Genomic DNA, 23,909 nt, shown 5'->3' with positions numbered 1-23,909 from the left:
TTACGTCACAAATTTAATTTAATAATTTAAGGAGCTTAAGTAAGCATAACTTTTGAAATCGGGCATTTTCTGGTGGGGGCATTTATATGGCACTGCTTTGGTTGGAAATTCAACAATTTATAGTATTTATATATATTGTACTTTTAACAATAATGGGAGATTCTGAAATTCATGTGATTTATGCAAGTTTATAGTATTTGGAACGACTTTTGTTAATAAATAAATATTCTGTTTGCAATTGTTTTGTTTGCTTAATGCTTTTGCCGGTAATTAGCATAACATTACTCCGCACAAAATGATTTTTGTATCACCATATCGTAGCCATATCTCTACAGCTCTAAGTTCCGGCGCTAGGTTAATTATAAATTGGCAGAATAATAATAAAACCTAAATGAAAATGGCACATATCTTATTTTGATACAAAACAAGGTATTTTAAAAAAATACTAGTTAGTGCTTGACATACCACTGTATTGCATTTGGAAAACTTTTCAATAATACTTTTTGTCAGCAATTTCCTCAGCGTGGAAGCAATCAGTCTGGCTGGGCTTTAACTTTGTCAACAATGGACTAATGCTTGAAATTTGTATTGCCACATTTTCTTTGCAGTGCGTCCCATGCTGGGATTGGAGTGACAGGACTGTGACAGCGCCTAGCTGGCCAGTATGCTTATAGTCGACATGTTAACGTTGGCACTGGCGAACGGACAAAGCGGCCAACATCGGCAACATCAGCAGCAATTTCAACTGCAACAGCAGCAACAACAACAACAACAACAGCAGCAGCAGCAACAACAACAGCAGCAACGTGAGCAACGGGTGCAATGTGACGATAGCGTCACGGCGATACGTAACAAAATGACAGCCACAACGGCAACAAACAACAAAACGTTAAACAAACACAATGAGAATGCAAATTGTAAAGGCAACAGTAACAGCAACAGCAATAGCAACAACAACAACAATAATAATTACGGCAGCAGTGACAATGGTGGTAATAATAGCTATAATAAAGCTGAAATAGAAACAGGAGCAGCAGCAGAAGCAGCAGCAGCAGCAGAAGAAGCAGCAGCGACAGCGACAGTTGCGTCGGCGTCAACAGCCAACACAACTAACGGTAGACTAGGTTTAAATGATGACGTTGATTTGGCATGCGAGACACGCAGCACACGAGCAGCCGTGGACGTTGACGTTCACGATGGGGATGGCGATGGCGTTGCTGTTGCTGTTATTGTTGGTGTTGCCGCCGTGCAGCAATACGAGGCGCATTGTGCGTGGCAGCCATGGCGCGGGGGAGAAGTGGGCGGTGTCGTCCAGCCAGCGATGACAGTGGCAGCAGTGACAACAGCGACAACAGCGACAGTTGAACAAAACAAATTGAACGACATTGAAACGCATGCGCGTGCTGAATACACGTACAGCGATGCCACCTCCATAACTCTCAATGGTGCTGACAGAGGCGCTGACGTTGGAGCTGAGTCTCGTGTTCGCTTTGGTACAGGAGCGGAAGTGGAAACGAAATGTGAGCGCGCGCAAGTCGAGCGTGAGAGCGTGAGCGTGAGCGCAATCGCAGGTCGTGCAACGGCCGTTGGCCAAAGCCAACCACCCAATGTGACAACAACAACAACACCAACAGCATTGACGTCGCTGCTAAACACAAGCAGCAGAAACAGAAACAGCAGCAGCAGCGGCAGCAGCGCCTGCTTAATACCTACAATTGCTGGCAGTGAGCTTTTCAAAGCCAACGTCGTCGCAGCAGTCGTCGCAGCAAGCGCAGCTGAGCAGCAGCAGCAGCAGCCAGCAGTAAATTGTCAGCAAAAAAATATTGAAATTCTAAATGAAAACGAGACTGTTGAAAAACCATTAACAACACTTAGTGAAAACCTTGTGCAAATAAATAAGAACGAAAGTCCGTTAAATCAGAATACGGCCAATAAACATTTCGATTTTGACAAACAGGCTGGCAACGATAACTGCGACAACGACAACGACAAAGACGACGACGGCAACGACAGAGGAGACGAGGACGCGGACGAGGACGAGTACGATAATTCACAACGTAGAGAAAAATTTGTGCAAAAAGGTATTGAAAAAAGCGTTGCTGCTACTACTACTTTGAAAAATGTCTCGTCTTGTGGTCGGCGCGTGCTAACAAATTTTTTTTCAAATTGTGAAAATGTGGCCAATGGTGTTGAATTGAATGCAGCAGTAAGTGCAGTATTAGATTGTTCCAGCAAAGTAGAAGCAGAAGTAGAGGCAGCTGAGGCAAGCAAGGAGCAGCAACAGCAGCACCAGCACCAGCACCAGCACCAGGAGTTGGCAAACGTTGGAGAATTAAAAGAGAAGGAGAACGACAAGGAGCAGGAGCAGGAGCGGGAGCAGCCATTGTCATTGCCATATTTCAAGTTAGACCCTGCTGCTGGTATTGATAATGTCGTTGATGTTGTTGTTGCCCTGCCAAAACGCGTGCCTCTTGTTGTTGCTGACAGTTACGTGGATTACGTGAAAAACGTTGGCACAGACAACAAAGAAAGCAAGGCGCAAGGAAATTCTAGCAGCAGCAGCAGCAGCAGCAACTGCAAAAATTGGGAACGGCCCCTCGTCACGAGACAAGTGGAACACGAACAACGAAATGCCAACAACACGCATAATCATGCGCTAATTGACAACGAATCTAGTGCTGGTGGAATACCAACAACAACAACAACAACAACAGCATATACCAATCAATCTGAGCAGCGTGCAAAAAGTAGCGAGACCCTGCCAGGATCAAGCTTAGCAGCCTTATCAAGTAATGAGTGTGCAGAGTATGTAGCGAGTCAACGAAACAACGAGTACGAGCACTTGACCGACCAGCGTGTAGCGCCAGTTGTCCCGAGTGCTAGTCCTTTTTTGGATCTTGCACAGCAATCGCTGGGGAATCGCTGTGAGGTACGGACGAGTGTGCGGGACGTTTATGATTTTGAAAAGTTAGTTGGCAATATAACAACAGCAACAAGTAACGAGTGTGCTGCATTGTTAGCAACGAGTGCTGTTAGTGAGTGGGCAACAACAACACCAACAGCAACGACAGCAACAACAAATTTAGCTAATGACTGCGATCTAATTGATTTTGAAAACGATTTAAGCGCCAAAGAGCAGCAAGAAGTCGAGGATTTTGTGGCCAGTCATCGTTTAAAGCGTTTGCAGTTCAATTTTCAGGGACGCGTGTGCTGCACGCAACGCAACAGCGACAACAACAGCAACAACAACAGCAGCAACAACAATAGTAACAGCAACGGAGGCAGCAGCAACTGCTATAGTAATCATAGTGGCAGCATTTGTGACGCTGAAGTTGATTGTGTAAAGGCATCCTTGAGGGAACAACAACAACAGCAACAACAACTAAATGCCAATACGGCGGCGACATTCCAACAACAAACAATAAGCACAACAAAGAAACTACCCCCAACCGTAGCAGAAGGAGCAAATTCAGAATCAGCGCCCACCCATAACCCAACCCCAACCCACGCTAAGGACAATAAAATAGTTGAAGTTGAAGGCGCCAGCAGTGAGACGATAGACGGGGAGGTGCATGTGGCAGGGGAACTAAGGCCACTAAGGTCGTTGTCGGCCGTAGAAAGCTCAAGTGCAATTCAATTAAATGTAAATTGTATTCAAGCCTTAGACGAGCATGAAATTTTTGCAAATGAAAGAAAAACTGCCATTACCAGCAGACGAACAGCTGAAAAGTTGCTGAATACGTTCGGAACGTTAGAGCGTCTGCGCATAGAGAGTAGTGAGCAGACGACAGCAGCGATTGAAAGCGAGCATTTGAAAGCGATTGAAAGCGGGTGGCAAACAGCTGGGAATAGGAGTGACCAGGTGGTCATTGAAATTGAATCGGACGAGGACACTGACGACGCTGACGACGATAAGAAGAACGGCAGCCGTCGAGACAACGAGCAGGACGACGAGGCGGTGGGCGAGCAGCCAGACGAGGAGGTTGGCATTAAAAGCGCATTTGTGCCGACACAGGTCAAAAGGCAGCCACGCGACTCCAACGCTAACAACTTTAACGTTAGCGTTCAAAACAACAACAACCACAACAACAACAAGAACCGCAGCAACAACAGCAGTGACGATTTTGTGGCCACACTCAGCGAGTTCGATGTGCAGCGTTTTAGCGAGTATCTGAAGGCGGCGCGCCAACTGCGTCTGGACATTAACCACAATCAGACCGCATCGCTGCACAAACGCTTTCAGTGCTACGACGAGCTACTAGCCGAGTTTGTTAGCGAGCAACAGGATAGCAGTCCCAGCGAGGATAACGATAGCAGCAGCAACAGCAACAGTAACAGCAGCGTCTGTCAGTGCCATGCCTGTCGTTTAGACAGCGAAGAGAACAACATCGACAACATCGACAACATCTGCAACATAAGCGCCTCTTACCAAAGCAATTCTTTAGCTTGCCCCTACACGCGTTTACCCCTAGACGGTCTAACCATGCGCGAGGTCAATGGACAGTTGCGTGGTCTACTCAAGAAACCAAATCGACCGCCCCCGGCGAGAAAAAATCGCGTCGTCTTCGATGAGACACGCAATGAGTTTTTCGAGGCCGATTATATCATATTGATACGTGAGGATTGTGCCTACGATGAGGAGGATGAGGAGCCCTGCACCTGCGGTGAGCACGAGCTGGTGCGTCTCTGTTGCGAGGAGGGCTGCCAATGTAACTATGCGGTGAATGCTGGCGAACCGGGCGACGGACGAACGCCACAGGTGAGTAAACTAAATGGCTACAATGGGCAACTATTGGTGAATGGGGTGGCAACAGGCTGGGTGCCTCGTTGGGGGAATGGTCTGTCTGTAAGTGGATTAGTGAGCCAGTCAGGTAGCCCCACAACAACAACAAAACAACAACAACAAAACAACAACAGAAACTGCAACAGAAACTGCAGTGCGGTACTGTAGCGCTGCGAGACAAATTTACACACATTTAAATCTATGTACATACATACATATGTATGTATATATGTGTACATGTTGAAGTACAAGTAAAGCTGGTCTGCGTTTCTCTGGAGTGTGTATTTTTGTGTAGTTTTGTTAGCTTCATGAGCTCTAATTAACAACAAGCATTTGCATTTAGCCCGCAGCTGCTGCCTGAAAGTATGCAATGCAATTTACTAGCTTAACACCCACAAACACACACACACACACTCTCACCTCACACGCCAGGTGAGCGTTCTACACAGTTATGTGTGCACTACATAGTGAGTTTATTTAATAAGTAACAGTGTTCAGCGAAGCTTGTGCTGAGTTGTGGGCAAGTCATTGAGTTAAATGTATTCTAGTTCTAATTTAAGGACAACAGCAATAAAAAGTTATTATTAATCACTAATTCTGGAAGCTCTGCAAAAATTCCTTATTTAATCATAAAATAAAAAAGCAAAGTGTTCTTAGCTGCACTCAGAAAAAACAATGCCCAAATCGTCCTTAAAATACAACTTAATGCAATTAGCACAAAATGAACTTCAAGTTCGCTGTAATTTATTTTGTTAAAATTGTTTGCCAACGGTCTTAGGCTCTAAAATATTTTGAGGACACTACAGCAATAATATTTTTTATTGTTTGTCTATATACATATACTTCTGATTGGTTTAATTCATAAATAAACTGTATTATTTTGTTTGTTTGATAAACCCCAAATTTTTCAAAGCAATTTTCATATCTTGTATCTTGTAGTTTTCTTTAGTTGTTCTGAATTTTATAAAAGCCTTTTTTAATAAACTTGGAATTGCAGCTATGCTTAATAGTTTGAATAAAATTTTTATTCATAATAGAAAATGTTTCTAATGAGGGGGATTTTTTACTTTAAAATGTAGACTATCTTCTTTTAAACTCAAATCTGTTGCTGTTGTTCTAAGTATACTATTAGGATTATAATTCTTATTACGGCAATGCGTCTCATTTGTTTGCCAACTTTGACAATATTTTGAGAGGGTTATTTTCAACATTATTTGCTCAGATTTGATTCGAAAATATTAAATTATGAATAAACCAAAGTATTTGATGTAGTCAAGAGTATTACAATAATTAATACTTTCCACGGGCTAGAACAAAGGATGGAATACTGCATGATTAAATATGTATAGGAAACAATTTTACTTACTTTTTCGCAAATTTTTGGATTGCCTTTGTTTGTTGTTTAAATGTCAAAATTAAATCAAACATTAACGGGAAAAGCAGATTCCATGAATTCTCTGCCGTTCATACTTAAAATGTGTTTAGCTCCTTTTACAAAAGAAGGAGTTGAGTTGGATTTTGTCTTCTCTGAATAATTTGATTCGATAGACATTTGCCTTCACATACTTTTCACAGGAACTTTGTGTCTATTAGACTGTCATGTTACGTATCTATGAATCTAAATATGTGTGTGAAAGATACTCAAGTCAAAACTGGCTACAGATGCCCCACAGGTAACTAACTACAACTAACGTGGTATTGTTTTGCATTTTGTTATCAATGCACAAAATATGAAATGAAACAAAAGCTTAAAACATACATACTTACCTCACCTATTTATGAATGTACAAGTATGTGTATAATAACTAGGCTATATTCGGATATCTAACTATAATCGCACACACTGGAAAAGCGCAACCCAAGTGGCAAGTCAAGTAAACTCAAGTTGCAAGTAACCCACGCACACACAGACAAGATATCCAATCCATCTCTCTATCTACTAGTACATGTCTCCATGTCTGACTCTGTCTGCCTGTCCGACTGTCTATTTGTCTCCCAATTGGCAAGTGTGTATAAATCACTTAAAAACTTTTACACAAAATGCTATTCTTATGCCAGCATCAGCCCACATACATGGGGAACGGCTCCTTTCAGGACTAAGCGAAGTAACTTGAAACTGCAGTAGTTGTAATATTGTGTGTCCATACACTACAAGAAAATACGCATATACTTATGTCAAAAGTCTATATATAAATTGAAAGAGTTTTAGGAAAGATTTGCTTTAAAATTGAGAATAGATGCGAGGATTAAATGCCATAAGAAGCTTAGAAGCTATATATCCTTAACTTTTCACCAATTAACTCTAACAATAATTATTTGAAGGATAAAACCAAAACTTCCAAGTTCATCATAACGTATGAATTTCATTTAATCGCATAGGTTTATCAAAGTGTGAGAGCACTTCCTTCGTTTTTATTCAGATATGTAATTAATGACCTATCTGTACCAAATATTAAAATGCAGAACTTGCAAGATATGAGATTTTAAGCAAACTAGGAAACTACAAAGTCTCGGCTCAAATGAGAGTGAGTTTTTTTTAGAGAATCCAAATTCCTGATTGATATTGTATTTGCTGAAATTGTTTATTATTTAAGATCTTGATATCTTTAGTAAAGCTCCTCCAGTTAAATAAAATGTTGCTTTATAGTATATTTGAATATTAATAATACGCCCACAGTATGTACTTGTATTCGCTAAGTGTATCTTGGGCCGTGTATTTGTGTGTATGTGATATATTGTTTTATGAAATTGTGTCTTCGAGTGCTCAAGCAATGTGTCCCGCTTCGGATTCCCGCTCGCCTCTTATCATGATATACGCGTTTTATGTGTTAAGGACATATTAGGGAAGTTGTTAGCAGTTTGGTCAACTATGCCAACTATGCCGTCGCTCTATCGCTAGAGCCCCATATCGATCCTGCCTGGTCATGTAGACACTGTGACGCACTCAAGTTGCGTTTAAATTTCAATTTTCTGCCACATAAGCGGCACTTGAGTGTGCCGCTTTGCTTATCTATGGCGAGCGTTGAGAAGGCGGATGGCTCAGAAGGGTGTTGCTGGCGGGGAGTGGGGAGGAGGGAGGGAGGGCTTGGTCGGTCGGTCTTCGGTTGCTTGTCTAAGAGCCTCCTGAGCTAGGACAGTGCAAGCTTATGTGGGCGTGGGGGCGGTGGGGAACTTCTTACGATTTGCACTCAATGCACTTGACTTGGCGCTGCTCAAGCATGTGTGTGCCCGCCCGGCTGCCCTTCCCTTTCACACGTCCCCACCATTAAGGATATGTGCTCGTCTGTATGTGTGCCTTTCTCTCTCTGAAGAGTTTAATATGCATTTAGTGTATGTAACAAGTTTATGAACTGCCGCCACCGCCACCGCCACGGCCACCGCCAGTGCCACCCGTATCTGGCATGTGGCGCATGCCGCTCGCTCAGTGGTTGCATAACCGATTGCCAAGCCAAGAAAGAATTATATTTTTGTATGCAAAAGTTTTTTGTTTTGGTGTTTTTTTTTCCTCTCTTACAGCTGTTTGTTGGCCAAAAGCAAAATTATGGCAGCCGCAGCAAGTTTCATATTTTGCGCTGAAAAGAATTTCCTGCTACATCAGCCAGTGGTTTTAAGTTGCCGCTTGCCGTTTGATGGGCACTGAGGAGGCGAGTCGAACGCTGTGTGGCGGGGGAGGGGGTGGTGTCGGTCGGTGCAAAGCAAAATGCCATTTGTTTTGTGCAGTTGTTCCGAGCCCTCTTATCGTGCACTGACAAAAGACTTGCCAACTTTGCTTAAGCGGGGTTAACAGAGACATACAGATAGAAAGGAAAACAGAGACGGGTGGAGAGGGAGGGGGAGAGGGCCCCAGTAAGCATCCCAAAAGTAACTTGACACACACAAATGCACCCCACTAGAAACAAACACACGAAGAACTTTGGCCTAGACTTTGGTTTGCATTTTTTCTGTGCAATTGGATTGCTCGTATGTAGTGCGTTTGTAGTCGTGTGCACGAGTAAGTAGATTTTATTTGGATGCAAGGCCCAGAATTATAATGCTAGTTGATGTTGTGTTGCCAGGGTTATGTTACATACAACTTTTGATGCTTCAATGGTTTTACAATGTTTTCTTCGCTGTTTTCCCCACCTAAAAGATTCACAGATAGTTTCAATTACATCGTAGGGAGATAACTTTTATAGCCATCTACTATACATATATACTTGTATATGTATATACTGTTAAGTACACTCTTAAATGTTGTCTTCTAAATACATTCGTTTTTCATCCGGATGTCTTGTGCTCAGATGGCTCATGTTTTGCATTAGTACTTATCTTTTTCATACTTATTCCAAAAATCTAATACATTTTCTGAAATTTTGGAATTCTTGAATCATGAAAAATAAACTATTTTGAAACTTAATTTTTTGCAAATGGTTTATATTTGTAAGTCCCTTATCCAAAGCTTAGTGCGATTGTATGTAGCACACAGAAGAACGCGTGGCAGGCGACGCAAAGTACAAGTATATATTTTTTTGATCAGCATAACCAGACGAGTCCATATTATCAAGTACGCCTGTCTGTATGAACGCAGGAATCTCAGAAAGTATTGCAAAATTAATAAATTACTTAATTAAATTTAACAAATTAAATTTATATTTCCATCCTTGTTTGAATTAAAAAAGTGTAGACTCTTAACTGACTTTTCTTCAGTATTTACTTGGCCAGAAAGACATCTGGAAAATGAGCTACATTCTCTATTGCAAATGTTTCGCACACGTTTAAGATAATGGCTCTATTAAAACACTCGTAAAACAAGATGAGTTTAAGCAGCCACGTAATAGAGATTTTATGTGAAAAGCTACCAGGTGGAAGTGAGAGATTAAATATGTACATGTCTATGAATGTACGAATTATATGTATGAACTATAGGAATTATAATGTGCAGATTAGATTTTTATAGAAATGAAATTTAATTATTTGGTGGATCACAGGATTTATTTTTCATACAAATAATTTGTTCCAATTACTTAATTCATTCATGCAAATAATTTCTTTCACAAATAGGCTTTGAAAATGTAATTCCCTAGGTGTTTGTATATTTAGGAGTGGAATTCTTACTGGATAAAGTTGTAGTTAATCTAGATTCAAGGCATAATTGTAAAATTTGTATACAAATAATAATTTTTTTAACTGAGACGTACACTGGAGTGTCGCGTGTATCTATTAAGTACTATATTAGAAAAGGCGACATAAGCACGTATATGTGTCTGTCTTTATGAACCCAAGGATCGTTTAAAGGTAGAGCCACCAAACATATATTCCATTACGAATAGTGCTATATTGTATAAGAAATCTTTGCTATTTATAATTGCAATTGTAAGCAAACAATTTAGCTTGATGTGGTAATTTGATTTAGCCAAAATTTTGTCGCACGTTCGATTAGGATGTTTTACAGCTATCGAGGCTTCTTCTTCTTGACCGACCATGACTGATCTCAATTTCTTATAGCTGTCATCGAACCGTTATAAAGATATTAAGAGTGCTGTTGCCACCATTCGTGGGTAGGGAAAGGAAAAAATGATAATGAAAAATAGATAATCAGAGCACAGTACACACATATACGAGAAATTAAGTTGTAGTTGTAAGAGAGTAGAGTTTATGCTAGAAGGGCTCTTCATTTTATATAAAAACACAACAAATGCCATATTAAAGGGCTAATTTAAGAAGTAAATATAAATAGTAAATAGAATTTTGGCAAATAGGTGATTTTTGAACATTAAATTAGTGTCACCCGTGTTGTAGAATGTTTTATATGTATAGTGGCCCACTGATGCCCACTTGCCACCCACACTAAACAACATAAACTAGGTAGGTAACCAGATTAGGAAGGTAATAAACTTTGCTCAGATTAATTGCAATCACACACAGAGCTGCAAGCTTACTCGAACAAAGTTTACCGTTCGCAGAGTCTTGAGTCCATAAAACTCAATTAGCGTAATTTGGGGAGATAGACCGTTGTCGCCACATCATCATCATCATTACCATCATCATCATCATCATTATGTTACATAAGCTTATCTAAATAACTAATACATGCCTCGCTCTTCTCCAAACCACAGAGTCCCAAATATCAGCCGCCAATTGACTTTGTGGACGATGCCGCGCTCAGTCCGCCCGATGGCTATAAGGATAGCAGTCTAAAGAACACGCTCGGCGGTGCATTGAGTGGCCACATTTTTGGTGCACAGCATCTGCAACAGCTGCAGGTGATACAGCGGTTGCAGCAACAACGAGCGGCCATGTTGGCCGCGCGCAATAATAGCCAAATACCGCCACCGCCCCCGCCAGTGGGCAGTGCACAGCACCAGCAGCAGCAGCAGCAGCAGCAACAGCAGCAACAGCAGCAACAACAGCAGCAGCAGCAACAACAACATAACACGGGTGGCGGTGGACCACAACAGCCTGTCGAGGACCTGCAGGGCGTTTGCACGGAATGTGCCGAGTGTGCCGAGTGCGCAGCCAAGCAGCTACAGGAAGCAGGTAACTGAACAAAATGAAAAAAAACTAAAAAAACTGAAAAAAAAAATATGAAAATACTATGTCTTTGAGTTATGGCTGCTGCACCCACATAGTGCACAGTCCACGTTTTACGGTCCACAGTCTGCGGCGGTCCGTGGTCCACGGTCCACGACCCACTGCAGCGCTGAGCCTAGTTTCAATGCAATTAGTGAACGCCCCACTGGGGGTTTGGCGTGATGTCGTCGCTCAGACGCCCCGTTGGCTATAAAAGTCAATTCGCGTGGGGGCGATGGCAAACGCGCACTTTTCAAATGTTTTTTGTTTGCTTTTGTGTAATCTAATTATGAATTATTTATGCAAATATTTGCCAGCCAGTAAGGACTCTAGTCAGCTGCTGTATAGTTGGTTTTAAATTGGAAGCCATTTTGTTTCTGTCGCTACTTACAAACACACACACACACACACACGCACATACACACTCTCACAAGCATTCACAGGGAGCAGCAAACTTTGCATTGCCAGCCATCATCGTTCAGTTCTTGCCATTTTCTGGTTAATTAAATCCGTGAAATATGCATGGACTGAGCCTTGGCGAATGTACTTAGCACGCACTTAAAGCCAAGCTCCGTGGTGGGTGCGTGGGTGCTGCGAATTGATCGCACCCCCCCTCCCCAGCACTTTATACATGACTGATGACTGGCTGGGCATTTCAATGAGGACATACGCCAGGAACTTGTGCATATGCAGGCAAATATTGGACTGTTATACATCCTAGTGCAGGCTTAGTGCGCGCATTTCTGAACAGCATATGCTTAAGCCATGACCAATATTCGCTCAAATTTGCTACTACTTTCCAAAAACTATGGCATGAAATATTTATCATTCAGATATTGAACATAATTATGACGATTAAGTAAATTTAATCAAACATTTAGGCCATTGCTTCTTTCGGTTTAATTTGTTAAACTCTACCTTAAAAATTAATAAACAACTAATTTATTTTCCATAAAACTTACAATAGAAACGATAATCAGGGAATATATATAAAGAGGTTTTTTTTTTTTTTTAAATAGTACTCGTATTTTCCAAGTATATCTAAATTGTTTTAAAACCGCAGAATTCTATCTTTATCTATTAAAAATGGCACGCCAAGAGTCGATGGAAATATAATCGCATTATAAATATAATTATAATGTAACTTTTAAGCAAAGCATTGGCTCCATCGCGAACAATGCTAACCGATGGAGTAACCGATGGAGGAATCCAATGTACCATAATAAGGATAGTATCATAATTCTTGTTCGGAATTGCATTAAGTTGGTACAGTTGGAAAGAGGCTTTATGTTATATCTTCTAAATTTAGATTCCAAGTAGAGAACATGACGTTGCGCTAAATTTGGAATAGTTTCATGAGGAAACTAGCATTATTTTTATAAATCTAAAATTTTAATGAACTTCTAATCAGCGTAACGTTTTCTGATTCCGTCTACATTTTTGTTTCTATTTATATTTTTCTAAACTCAGCACAATAGAAATTAAATCAGTTAAAACTGTCTTGTAATAGGAAAGCGTAGCCGAAAACACAATTTTTTGCCAGCACCAGCTTTTGGTTATGATTTAAAATTCTTCTATTTTTCGCTTACTAACTTTTTTTTTTCCATAATCGAGAAATATTTCTAGTCTAATGTTTAGTGTGGTGTCAGGAATCTATGAAAAATTGTATTAACTTCTAAATAATTGCTTTGTTGTTTTATTTTTGTAAGTCACGAGTATGCTATAAAACCCTTCCCCCCCCCCCCCCCCCCCCCCCCCCCCCTTACGTTAATTCCGAGGTATACTCGTATTTGCATAATTAAATGTTGTTTGAGTTGATTTACAATTCCACACAAAACTGTCAATAAATCTATAGGAACTTAAATCAATTTGTCAAGGAATTGCCAGCCCGCATGACCACAGAAATTATTCAGTGTACTGGATTGATTTACGACAACTTAATGGGTTAAATACGCGTTCATTGTTATTGGCTTGTGATAGTTGCTTTTAACCCCTAAAAGGACATGCACATACACATAGTATGTACGGGTATATACTACTTGTATTTAGATAGGTAGATGTCTATAAGCAGGGCCCAAGTAGTGAACCATTCAAAGACTTTAGTTCTGATGGCTGGCGGGCGGGTTGGTTGATTGGAGCGCATACATTTGCATTAATGATGGTCATGCTTTATTGATTATCAAACGACAAACGATACAGACCGTCAACTTTATGGAACGGGCACTGTCAGACAGGCAGGCAGGCAGGCAGGCAGACAGGCAGACGGCCAGTTGCGTTTTCATTAAACGTCAACGGTAATTGTTGCGCCTAACGAACCGGAATGCGACGTCAACGACAACGCAAATGTTGCCGGTTATGGGTCGAGCCCATCCCATCCCAGTCCAGACCAGGCCAGGCCAGGCCAGCCCTGACAACTGGGGCCGGGGCCAATCCTTCAAGCGCGCTTCCGCCGCAGCAACAGGCAGACACTGCACTAGCAACAACAGAAATAACAGAACAATTTTTTATCATAACTACTTATTTAGCTTGGCCCAACGATTTATGTGTGTTTGTCTCCCCATTTGTTTTTCATTTCGTTTCATTCACGTTTGCGCACCCAGAATGCACCTCACCACAATGCCAAGAGGAGCTCGCACCGCTTGGGGTCCCGGCTGTTGCACTGTTGCCGTTGCACACCAGTTCACCGGAACGTCGGATCACCCAGAAGGAGATCATTGCCGGCGAGGAGCGGCCCAAGTATGTGCTGCAGTCGCAGTACAAACCAGCCACGGCTACAGGTACAGTTGTCTTCTTTATCTCTAGTCCTTTAAATCACAGATCCTGTATATTCCTATATATACACACATACTCATATAAAGATATACATATGTACATATCAGCATTATCATGCATACGCACATACGAATACAATCAAGAGTCATCACCTTGTTAAATTGTTGCCATAACTGCAATCATACTCAATTATCCCTATCCCGAGCAAAAGTATAGAAACAATATATCAAATTATACGAGTACTAAGCTAACGGATGGAGAGGCATTAATGGTTTTTATTTAAAGTATATTTTTCTATTTGAAAATTCTTTGACTTGTAGAATCCCATGTCGAGATACATCTTGAATCTAAATCATAACAAAGGTATAGACTTGTTTTAATGGAGAGTGGAATCTGAATTATTAATTTGAGTATAACTTATTCAAATTATATGTCCGGATCAAAATACCTTTCAAAAACAAAAAACGAATTCAATAGCTTAAGACCAACCTGAGAGCGTGTCGAAAAACAGCAAAGAAAACCATAATCCATTTTGAAAGAATAATTTATAAACCAACCATCATGACAGAACGCATGATTAAACAAATCCAATGCTACCATATAATTTAATAATTGTCCTCCTTAGGGCAGATCTTAAAAAAGAATAAAGATTTAAAAAAAAAGAAAAATCAACCTAATTAGAGATACGAATGTCATGAGTAGAAAACACCATATTAAATAAATTGGTAGCAAAAATACGAGCAGAACTTATAATTTTCGTAAAATTGCATTCCCTTTCGTTGCGAAGGAATCGATGAATATTTATTTATCCTTGTCATACATTCATGTCGAATCTCGAGCCTGCCGCCTTCAACTGCCATGATAAGATATTGGTGCTTAGAATCCATTCTCGCCAGCGTTGTCATGCCACATAATGCGATTCATATGATTAGGTATTAGCACCTTGCGCTCATTTGTATTATAAAATAACGAGAATTAACTTTGCCTTACTCCCACCCCAAAACTGTAATATATCTTACACCTGAACATATGCGCGCGCGCTCTTGTTCGTTCTCTCAATTCCACAAAACACTGCTCTCTCCTGTATAACGTATGTACGCCCTCTCTCGCAACGCAACCGCTCGCTGTGCTGACGTATGACCCGTGTTGTATGTGTGTATGTGTGCGCTTAGCAGTCAAAGTTAGAAACAAGGACAAGGCCAACCAAGGCTCGAACCAAAACTCGGGCAGGGCCACGGGCGCGGACACGGGCACGGGCTCCGGCTTCGTCTCCGGCTCCGGCTCTGGCTCCGTTTCCCTTGTCGGCCCAACGCCAAGTAGCTTGCAAAAGAATAAACGATTTGTTGTTGAAACTATTACCACTATGACTACAGTGACCGAGCGGCGTATCATACGGGAGGCGCATGAGGATGTGGCAGTTGGAGGAGTGGCTGCCGCTGCCGCTGCCGCTGGTGCTGGCACCGGAGAGATTCTGCCACCGGCATTACCAGCTAAGGCAGGTGCTGTGGCTGCAGCTGCCGCAGCCGCTTCAGTCAGCGACAACTATGATGAGCAAAAGCCGCCACCTATACCGCCAAAGGAAACATCACCAACCCAAATCAGTGGCATACTAAAGGGTGGCAAGCTGTGGAAACAGGACTCAATTTCCCAGGTGAGGGTGATGCATGCACCATGAGATATGCTGGAAACACTTCTAACATTTTTGACTTTGCAGCAATCTGATGATCAAAATAACACGACCTCGGAGGATGAAAGTGGCACTACAAAGCGCTCTGTCCGTTTCGTCACCGAGGACCAGGCGAATGCTGCCGGTGATGGTGATACCCATTCACAGGGCGGCGAAATGGACGACAGCGAGAATCAAATCAACGAGCTGATACCCATCAAGAAACACTCCACGCTGTTCAACAATGCCTTGCGACCCAATTCGGCGGTTCGTCAACTCTTTCCCAGCGTGTCCGCGCATCAGGCACCCGTGCTGACATCTGAGGCCTTGCGTGCCTTTGATGAGTCCAAGCGCGCCGGCTGCCTGGTCACTCATTTGCCCGGCAGCTGTGGAGACTCGGATACGCTGCGACGCAGTATGGAGCGCAACATTCTCCGCCGTTCGCTGATCAAGTAAATGCCCTTCAATTGCTCGTGCAGAAAGAAAAACTTAACCGCTCTCTCTTTCTCTCTCTTACTCACTCTCTTTTAAGGAAAAAGGCCGTTAAGTCGGACATTTCGCTGGAGGAGCGAATCAAGCAGCTGACCTGCGATATTGATGAGGATCTAGTCGAGGAGCTGTCACGAGCAGAAGAGGAGCAGGAGAATGCCGATCGCGGCCTTGTTGGGGCCGGAGAGTGTGCGGAGTTGGCACAGCGCGATAGCCCTGCTGGCGAGGAGAATCCACAGAAGTTCTTGAACGGCGAGAAGAGCTTTTCCCCCAGCTCGTCTGTGTCAAGCTCATCCAGTGGATCTTCGGCTTACAAGAAAATTGCTGACATTTTCAATAGGGAAAAGAAGCAGGAGAAAATACTGGAGCTGGAAGAGAATCCCATAGTCATCATACCACAGGTAAGGCATCCTGAACAAAATCAGTTGATTCGTATATAAGGTTTTGCTCATCTGACAGCACACATCACATATTTGTAAACCAAAGTAGTTGACTTTCATTGGAATAGTAATATCGGAATTTTACTTACACATACTAAAGAACCGCTGTATTAACCCAACCTGCCAACTTGCAAATGGCGTGCTGCCAACTTATTTATTACCCACAATCTAATCAGAATTGTACAAGAGCGTGAGAAAAGAAACTTTCGCTTTTTAGGGAAACTACTTAGAATCTGGGCTAAAGAAGATTTTCATATATGGAGGAGTAAATGATTATTTAATTTTGGAAAAAGTATGAACTGACTAACTTCATTCGCATATTCAATGCTCACATCTTCCTATAATAAATTCGTGGCTTGGATCGGCTTCCATGGTCCTTAGTCTTACCTTGATAAAGAGAAAGATTGTTTAAAAGAAAAAGCTTACAGAGTTTTTGATTTAATTTTTTCATAAAAGCTACCTAAACCTTTTTTTATTGGTTATCTAAATGGGCATGCGAACACAATATTTCACAATTTGTTTTCCATGGGATTCTATAAAGGATTAAAAGGTAGACAGAAAGAAAGGCAGACTCTTATTTGATATTCATATAAACAATATACTTATAGGAAAATATAGAGAGAGATAATGTTAGTTTCTAAAAATGTAGCTTTGAGTGCTTCTTGTTATTTTTGGATTTATAAGTTTTTATTTTATTTTATTATTAATATAATTTCAGTCATTACTAGATTTTTATGAATTTCACTGATGTTTATAAATTTCTTTTGTATTAGGAGTGCCGCTGTCCCGCTGCCCCCGATCTGGGTATGGGAATCCAGGTGCCTGTTGTGCATACACAAATCCATCGCACACCTCCACGTCAAGCGGAGCCGAAGCGTCAGTTCCTTTCAACACTGGCGCCACTGACAGCCTGCGTGGCTGGCAACAAGGACGATCTGTCCTCGTACTATACGCTGGCTGCAGCAGCCGCTGCTCACCAGCATGGCCATGCAGCCCACTACGCGGCTGCTGCTGCTGACTTCAATATGAGCCAACTCCTGAGTGCAGGGGACCAGCAGGCGGCAGCTGCTGCCCAACATGCCGCCGCGCTAGCCGCACAAGGATTAGCCGGCTTGACCATAGGTGCTGCAGGCGGCGCCGATGAGGCGCGTAAAGTGGCACCGGATGTCATTGCCGGGACGCCGGGGCAGGAGATGCAGCAGGACGAATTGGCAGCCTTCGCGCAATCCGAGGCCAAGCGAACGGAGCAGCTGAAGAAACGCTACACGGCAGCTGATCATTCGCAGGCCAGCAGCGACGATGACGAGCAGAACGACTATGGCTTTAACAAACGACCTTCAGTGCGGGGCATCAAGCCGAAGTTTAGCTCGACCAACGAGATTTTGGCACAGATGCAGGAGCAGTTGAGCGCACAGATACCGACCACAGTGGTAAATAGTCAGGTGAGTCAACAGTACTTGTAATTGATAATAACTATGCTAGAGCTACTTCTGGAAAGTTTACTACATAGATAGGCTTTACCTTTCATAATATGCATTATCGAGAAACCATTGTCAAGCAACTGGTTACCTTTGAGTCACTTATCAACCTTAAGTAATACTTACTTACAAATTGAACTGGCTTTGGATATTACACTGATCTAACCAATACTACTTGTAGAAGCATTCATTCGCGCAGTCTTATTTTGATTGCGAAATTCTGGTTTCTGATATATTTTTACAGAAAATTCTCCACAGTAGCATTTTAATTCAACACCAATGATAATGGGATGGCTCATCAAATCATCAAAGAATGTTAAACAATTTTTATTTATGAATAGATAAATAATTTGTGATATTGCATACTCTATACGTGTTCTAGAATATATGTTATTTATGTAGAAATGCATTCCTTTTCACTGATCTCTGTTAACCTCATATTCGTTAACAATACTTGCAGCCCGTGCCACAGGCAGTTAAAAGTTATGCTGTGCCCAACCAGCCCAAGAGTCAAATATCACAGAATCCCTCGCCCCAAAACGTGCCGCAGCAATCCCAACAACAACAACAACAACAGCAGCAACAACAACAACAGCAACAACAACAGCAGCAGCAGCAGGTGCAGGCACAGGCACAGGCTCAACAGCAACAGCAGCAGCAGTTGCAACAGCAAATGGCAGCTGCCGCCGCCGCCGCGGCGATGCAAGCCAACACCATTGCCCAACAGAAGACGGAGCAGCGCACGTGGAGCTTCTACAGCGAGTCTGGGGAGCAGCAGCGTTTCCCAGTCGACGGAGCTGCTGCAGCCGCGGCCATACAGCAAACCTACTATCAGACGCTGCCCGCAGGCGCAATGTTTCGCCAGACCATGATACAACATGCGGGGGGCGGCGGCGTTGGCGTCGGGGCCGGTGGAGGTGTGGCTGATGAGTCGCTACTGTATGCAACGGCAACGGCGCAGAACTGCCAGAGTGTGACAGCCACGGCCATCGAACAGAAGCAGCACAGCTATAGTCACTTTGCGCGCAGTCCCACGCGTCGGCCAGAGTCGCCGCCACCGTTGCGGAACTATCACCAGACTATGGTGCTCATACCGTATAATGCGGAGACCTATTCACAGTTTGCCACCACAAGTAGCGTGGATCCGAAGGTGGCCCACATCCAGCGCCAAAATATACTCGAGTATCAGCAGGTGAGAGTGTGAAAGAGAACTTTCGTTACTGGGTCGTATAAGGGCCCTGCATGAGCATTTAAGTCAATCATTTAGCGTTTTTTGAGCTAACTATCTGTTTTAGTTCACGAGTTGTAGGGCTTCCCTCATTGTATAATCAAACAAATCTTATGGCGATAGCTTATTAATAGCCTCTACTTTTCATATCCTTTTCTAAAAGAGAAACAGAAGTAATGCTGCATTAGAAATTACCTTAAGGCGATATTTTACTTGTAGCAATGAGTTCGGCTATACCTTCGTATACCCTTCAAAGCAAATCTATAAAAATTAAATGATAAATTGAAAAGTAATTTAAAAGCAAGTGAATCTAGATTAATGTTTTCTTACTTCATAAAAGAAAAGAAAAATTCGAATAAAAAGCAACATAATATTACCATTTGGATTAAAAGAAATACACCTAATTATGTTTTTACACGGTCCTTTTTTACACTATTTTGATATAACACGGTTTGAAAATTTAAATTTCATATATATTTGTTTAGAGATAAGGAACCAATCACCTATTTTTGCACCTGTAGTTAAGCAGGTTTTTCTTGATGTATCCCTCCATCATACTCTAGTATATTGATTGGTAGAAATCCAGTTGTGGAAGAACTTTATTAAATTTTTAAAATACTGCTAATTGTAGAGGAAAAATTTGGAAAATTATGTAATTTTTGATACAAGTTTCTTGAAACTTCAGAAAATAGTGGGACACTATTAAAAACTTATAAATAAATAGAAATATATAAATACTACCGTAACGATATCGCATTAATCTAAACATGTATTGTTTTGTTTTTACGAATCATGTGAGCTATACAAAATAATCGTAATATTTGAGCTTGAGATTGGACAGGCGGAGATATAAACAGATAGGAATGGTAATTCATTTAGCTGGTCGTGCCTCCTCTGCCAGTTACATATACATTCGACTCTCGTTAATTAAAAACTCGAGGGAATTAAAATATTACGCATTATCGAGTGTTTGAAATATCAAATGGTTTGAAATTTGTGAAAGAAAATAAAAAAAACTTCGAATTATTATGTGTTGATCAATAATTATTTATTAACTGCTATTCTATAACAATGTCAAAAGAGTAACAGTAACTGAATGATAACTAAGCAAACCAATTCGTGTGCAGTGTGTGTCAAATAGCCAAACTAATCATTAAAAAACCTGTACGTTGATACAAGTTTGAACTTGTCGCAAAATGCACTCTCTATGCAACTTTGAACTGTCGAGTGTTGGACGGCGATGAGTTCGAATTAACGCGTCGTTTTGTCATATAGCAATGATTTTTTAGCTCAAATTACCAAGTGCACAAAAATGTATTGATTTAGTTCGAAATATAAAGAGATTTTGTAGGGAACTCGTGATAACTTTGAATTATAGAGAGGTTCGAATTACCGCTGGTTTGAATTAACGAGAGTCGACTGTACTATACTTCAATTTTTTAGTACACTCTTTCCCCCTTTTTGGGGTTAAAATATCTATATTCTACTAGAATTATCGCAAATTGTAACATATTTTCTTTCTTTGCACGCACAGGTCACACAGCAGACGATACGCGTACCGATTGGCTATGCGCTGCCCGGCATGCAACTGCACGTGGTCTCCGGTCGCGGTCATGCCACTCACTATGGGCAACATCCGCATCCACACGGCAATCAGCAGCGCATGATGCCGCAGCACTATCAGTTTACGGCCGAGGGTGCTGCAGCGGCCGGCATTCCGGGCTTTAGTGAGCGCGGCGTGCCAGAGGGTGCGGCTGCTGTCTCGCATACCGATTGCAATGCCATGGTTTCGCCTACGGCTGGCGTCAGCCAACAACAACAGCAGCACCAGCCAACGCAGCAGCAGCAGCAGCAGCAACAACAACAGCAGCAGCAGCTTCAACAGCAGCAGCAGCAGCAACAGCTTCAGCAACAGCAGCAGCAACAGCTTCAGCAGCAACAGCAACAGCTCCAGCAGCAGCAGCAGCAGCAGCAACAACAACAGCCCGCTGGCACCGTTGCCGCCGCCGCCCAGGGTTCGGTCTATTATGCGATGAACGTATGACCCGCACTGGAATAGTCGCTGCCTGCGGCGGTCATTGTCGAGCGCCGCCAGTGTCAACGCGTCGAGTTGTCAGCGACTTCAGTGCATTTGGGGGGCGCCGGTGGCGGCGTCAACCAGTTGTAGTTAGTTGGCCCGTTCTGGCCAATTTCCTCCCCGCCCGGCTGAGTTTCGTTGCCATTGAGTTGAGTTGACCGTAGCGTGCGTTTTCAAGTTTGTTTTCCATTTCCATTTTGATCTTGCTCTTTAGCTCTATGTGTGGGTGTCTATCTCTGTAGGCACATACAAGTATATGCGAGTACGTATATAGTATCTATGCATGTTTTGTATGTATGTATGTATATGTGTCGGTGTATGTGTGTGTGAGTGTGTGTGCGTGTGCGTGTTTTATATCTATGTTCTTTTTTTTTCATCTTACACCTAGCCAAATATAAGATCCAACACACATTCGCGTATTGTTTTGCCATGTGCCGCCCCAAAAAAGCATGCTAAGTCATCATAGTTTTCACAGTGTTCGTGGCCTTAGGATGAAAGTCTTAAGAAGGGCAGAACCAGTAACACCAGTATCAGCAACAGCAACAACAACAACAACAACAACAATAACAAGAGACATACGCGTTTTCCATAAGCTTAAGCTCTGTAAACTAAAGGTACGGCATGTATGTATTATACTAGGCGGCAAAGCACGTTAACTATTTAATCGAACTAGAGCAAAGTATAGTGTAGTAACACATACTTATATACAGATAGATATGAATACTTTGCATAAATACTCGTCGTATATGATAAATATACTCACTCGTATACATATATATTTATGAATTTCATGATTTCTTCAATGAAAATTAATCAATATTTTACGCAAAATGCCACGATGTAAGGCAAAATCCACCATTCAGTTAAGATATAGCATTATGCTTGTTACCATTTCTTTTTTTTTTCCATCAGTCTTAAGTTTAAAACCAACTGAAGAGAATTTATTTGAAGCATATTTACGTGCTGGGTGCTAAAGAATGCAACAAAGAAATACTTTAAAATGCTAGCCAGTTAAATTTTTTAAATTAAACTAAATTTACATTAAAGTAAATATTGAGTTTCATATCCTTTCAATTATATACATAATAATAATAATAATAAGATATTATCAGTCCGCATGTCTGATTGTTCCCGTCTATTTAAATCACTCACTCAGCTTTAGACTTCAATTATTTGATTCAAGTAGAACTGTATATTTTACTTTCCCTGAAGGGTGAAGCACATCAGAACTCTCGCTTTCGAATTCAAACAGAATATTAAGGAAATAAATTTGAATATTTGATCTCAGAGAGAGCTAAATGCTCCTTGGCACGTTAAAAAATATTGAATTATTATTATGAAAGCCCGCTTAGCTCCTTCAATTACTTATGTTTTCCCTAATATCTCTAAAACAAAGTTGAATGCATTTTTTTCGGGAGACTCTATGTATAGAAAATTTGAATCAAAATTAAGCTAATTATACAACAAATCTTGTGTACATTTAAACGCTTTGTTTTCCCCCTACTTAAGTCAAAGGAGCTGATATCTTAAATAAGTCGAATAGCACCGAAGCAGTTGCAAGGATATATTTTAAGATTTTCGGCGAGCCGATTCAAACATTTTTTTTCGTCTTGATATTTGTGTTTTAACTGTTTAACATTTTTGCTCAATGAAAAGTGCATTTGATTTGGAAAATCCACTAAATTAAATAAATTAAATGCAATTATACATACATATAATTAAATGTAGTGCAATTTGTTGCTTTAGCGAACTCCCATAACGTTTGACTCTTTTTAACAATTAGGAAAAGGTAAAGAGAAGAGAAGAAGTGAAGCTAAATTGTTTTATATTCAAAGGTTAGCGATTTAGAAATCACGATATAACCAAATATGTATAGTTTTATGGTATAGGACTAGGTATATGAAAATATAGATGACTATATAATATACACACATATATATTTTAAATAAATGTAATTAGTTTTATTTGATTTTACCAGTGACGTTTCCAATTTTTTGTGAAATAAACCAATAAGTTTCAAATTACACGTTTATTCCTGTGTTTTTATTTCCACACACATTCGATTATTTTTCGTTTACAGTACACTCTGACATACTCGTATGCTTAATATTATTATTATGATATTTCACTGAATTGATAAAACTAATCCTAAGTACTCGTAACAGTGCCAAAGTTGCGGCGATGCAGTTGGAAACTTGAACTTGAAACAGGTATAAAAAAAAAAAAAAAATTGAAATAGCATTAAATATTACGCCTCAGCATACACATACACGTATATAAATAACAAATATGGTTACTATATATATATACACACACACACATATAAATTATACATATATCTGAGTAAATAGTTGATGTGCAAAATGCAACACATACACAGAAAATTCTTAGGTAACAACAAAATATGCGCAACACACAAAACCAGAA

At 41.1% G+C, this 23,909-nt stretch overlaps 1 protein-coding gene across 1 annotated transcript; it reads left to right on the top strand.

Moving 5' to 3' along the window:
* Positions 1 to 1,321: 1,321 nt before the first annotated feature.
* On the top strand, positions 1,322 to 22,485 carry LOC115626966. The gene is made up of 11 exons (XM_030522480.1): positions 1,322 to 1,724; positions 2,034 to 3,862; positions 3,947 to 4,759; positions 10,879 to 11,299; positions 13,933 to 14,109; positions 15,478 to 15,755; positions 15,819 to 16,222; positions 16,303 to 16,660; positions 17,473 to 18,141; positions 18,638 to 19,369; positions 20,940 to 22,485. The coding sequence occupies exons 1-11, from the start codon at positions 1,322 to 1,324 to the stop codon at positions 21,447 to 21,449; spliced, it is 6,594 nt and encodes a 2,197-aa protein (XP_030378340.1). The 3' UTR covers positions 21,450 to 22,485.
* Positions 22,486 to 23,909: the final 1,424 nt, after the last annotated feature.

Source organism: Scaptodrosophila lebanonensis, unplaced genomic scaffold (assembly GCF_003285725.1).
Source record: "Scaptodrosophila lebanonensis strain 11010-0011.00,11010-0021.00 unplaced genomic scaffold, SlebRS2 tig00000089-arrow-pilon, whole genome shotgun sequence".
Taxonomy (NCBI): domain Eukaryota; kingdom Metazoa; phylum Arthropoda; class Insecta; order Diptera; family Drosophilidae; genus Scaptodrosophila; species Scaptodrosophila lebanonensis.
The sequence above is the reverse complement of the archived record's forward strand: the minus strand, read 5'-3'. Positions and strand labels throughout refer to the sequence as shown.

What these genes read in the sequence shown, in the direction of transcription:
- LOC115626966 (XM_030522480.1), top strand. Translation starts at nt 1,322, where the DNA reads ATGACAGTGGCAGCAGTGACAACAGCGACAACAGCGACAGTTGAACAA. An exon ending in AACAGGACTCAATTTCCCAG is followed by an intron (nt 15,756 to 15,818) that starts GTGAGGGTGATG and finishes TTGACTTTGCAG; the next exon opens with CAATCTGATGATCAAAATAA. An exon ending in CTCCGCCGTTCGCTGATCAA is followed by an intron (nt 16,223 to 16,302) that starts GTAAATGCCCTT and finishes CTCTCTTTTAAG; the next exon opens with GAAAAAGGCCGTTAAGTCGG.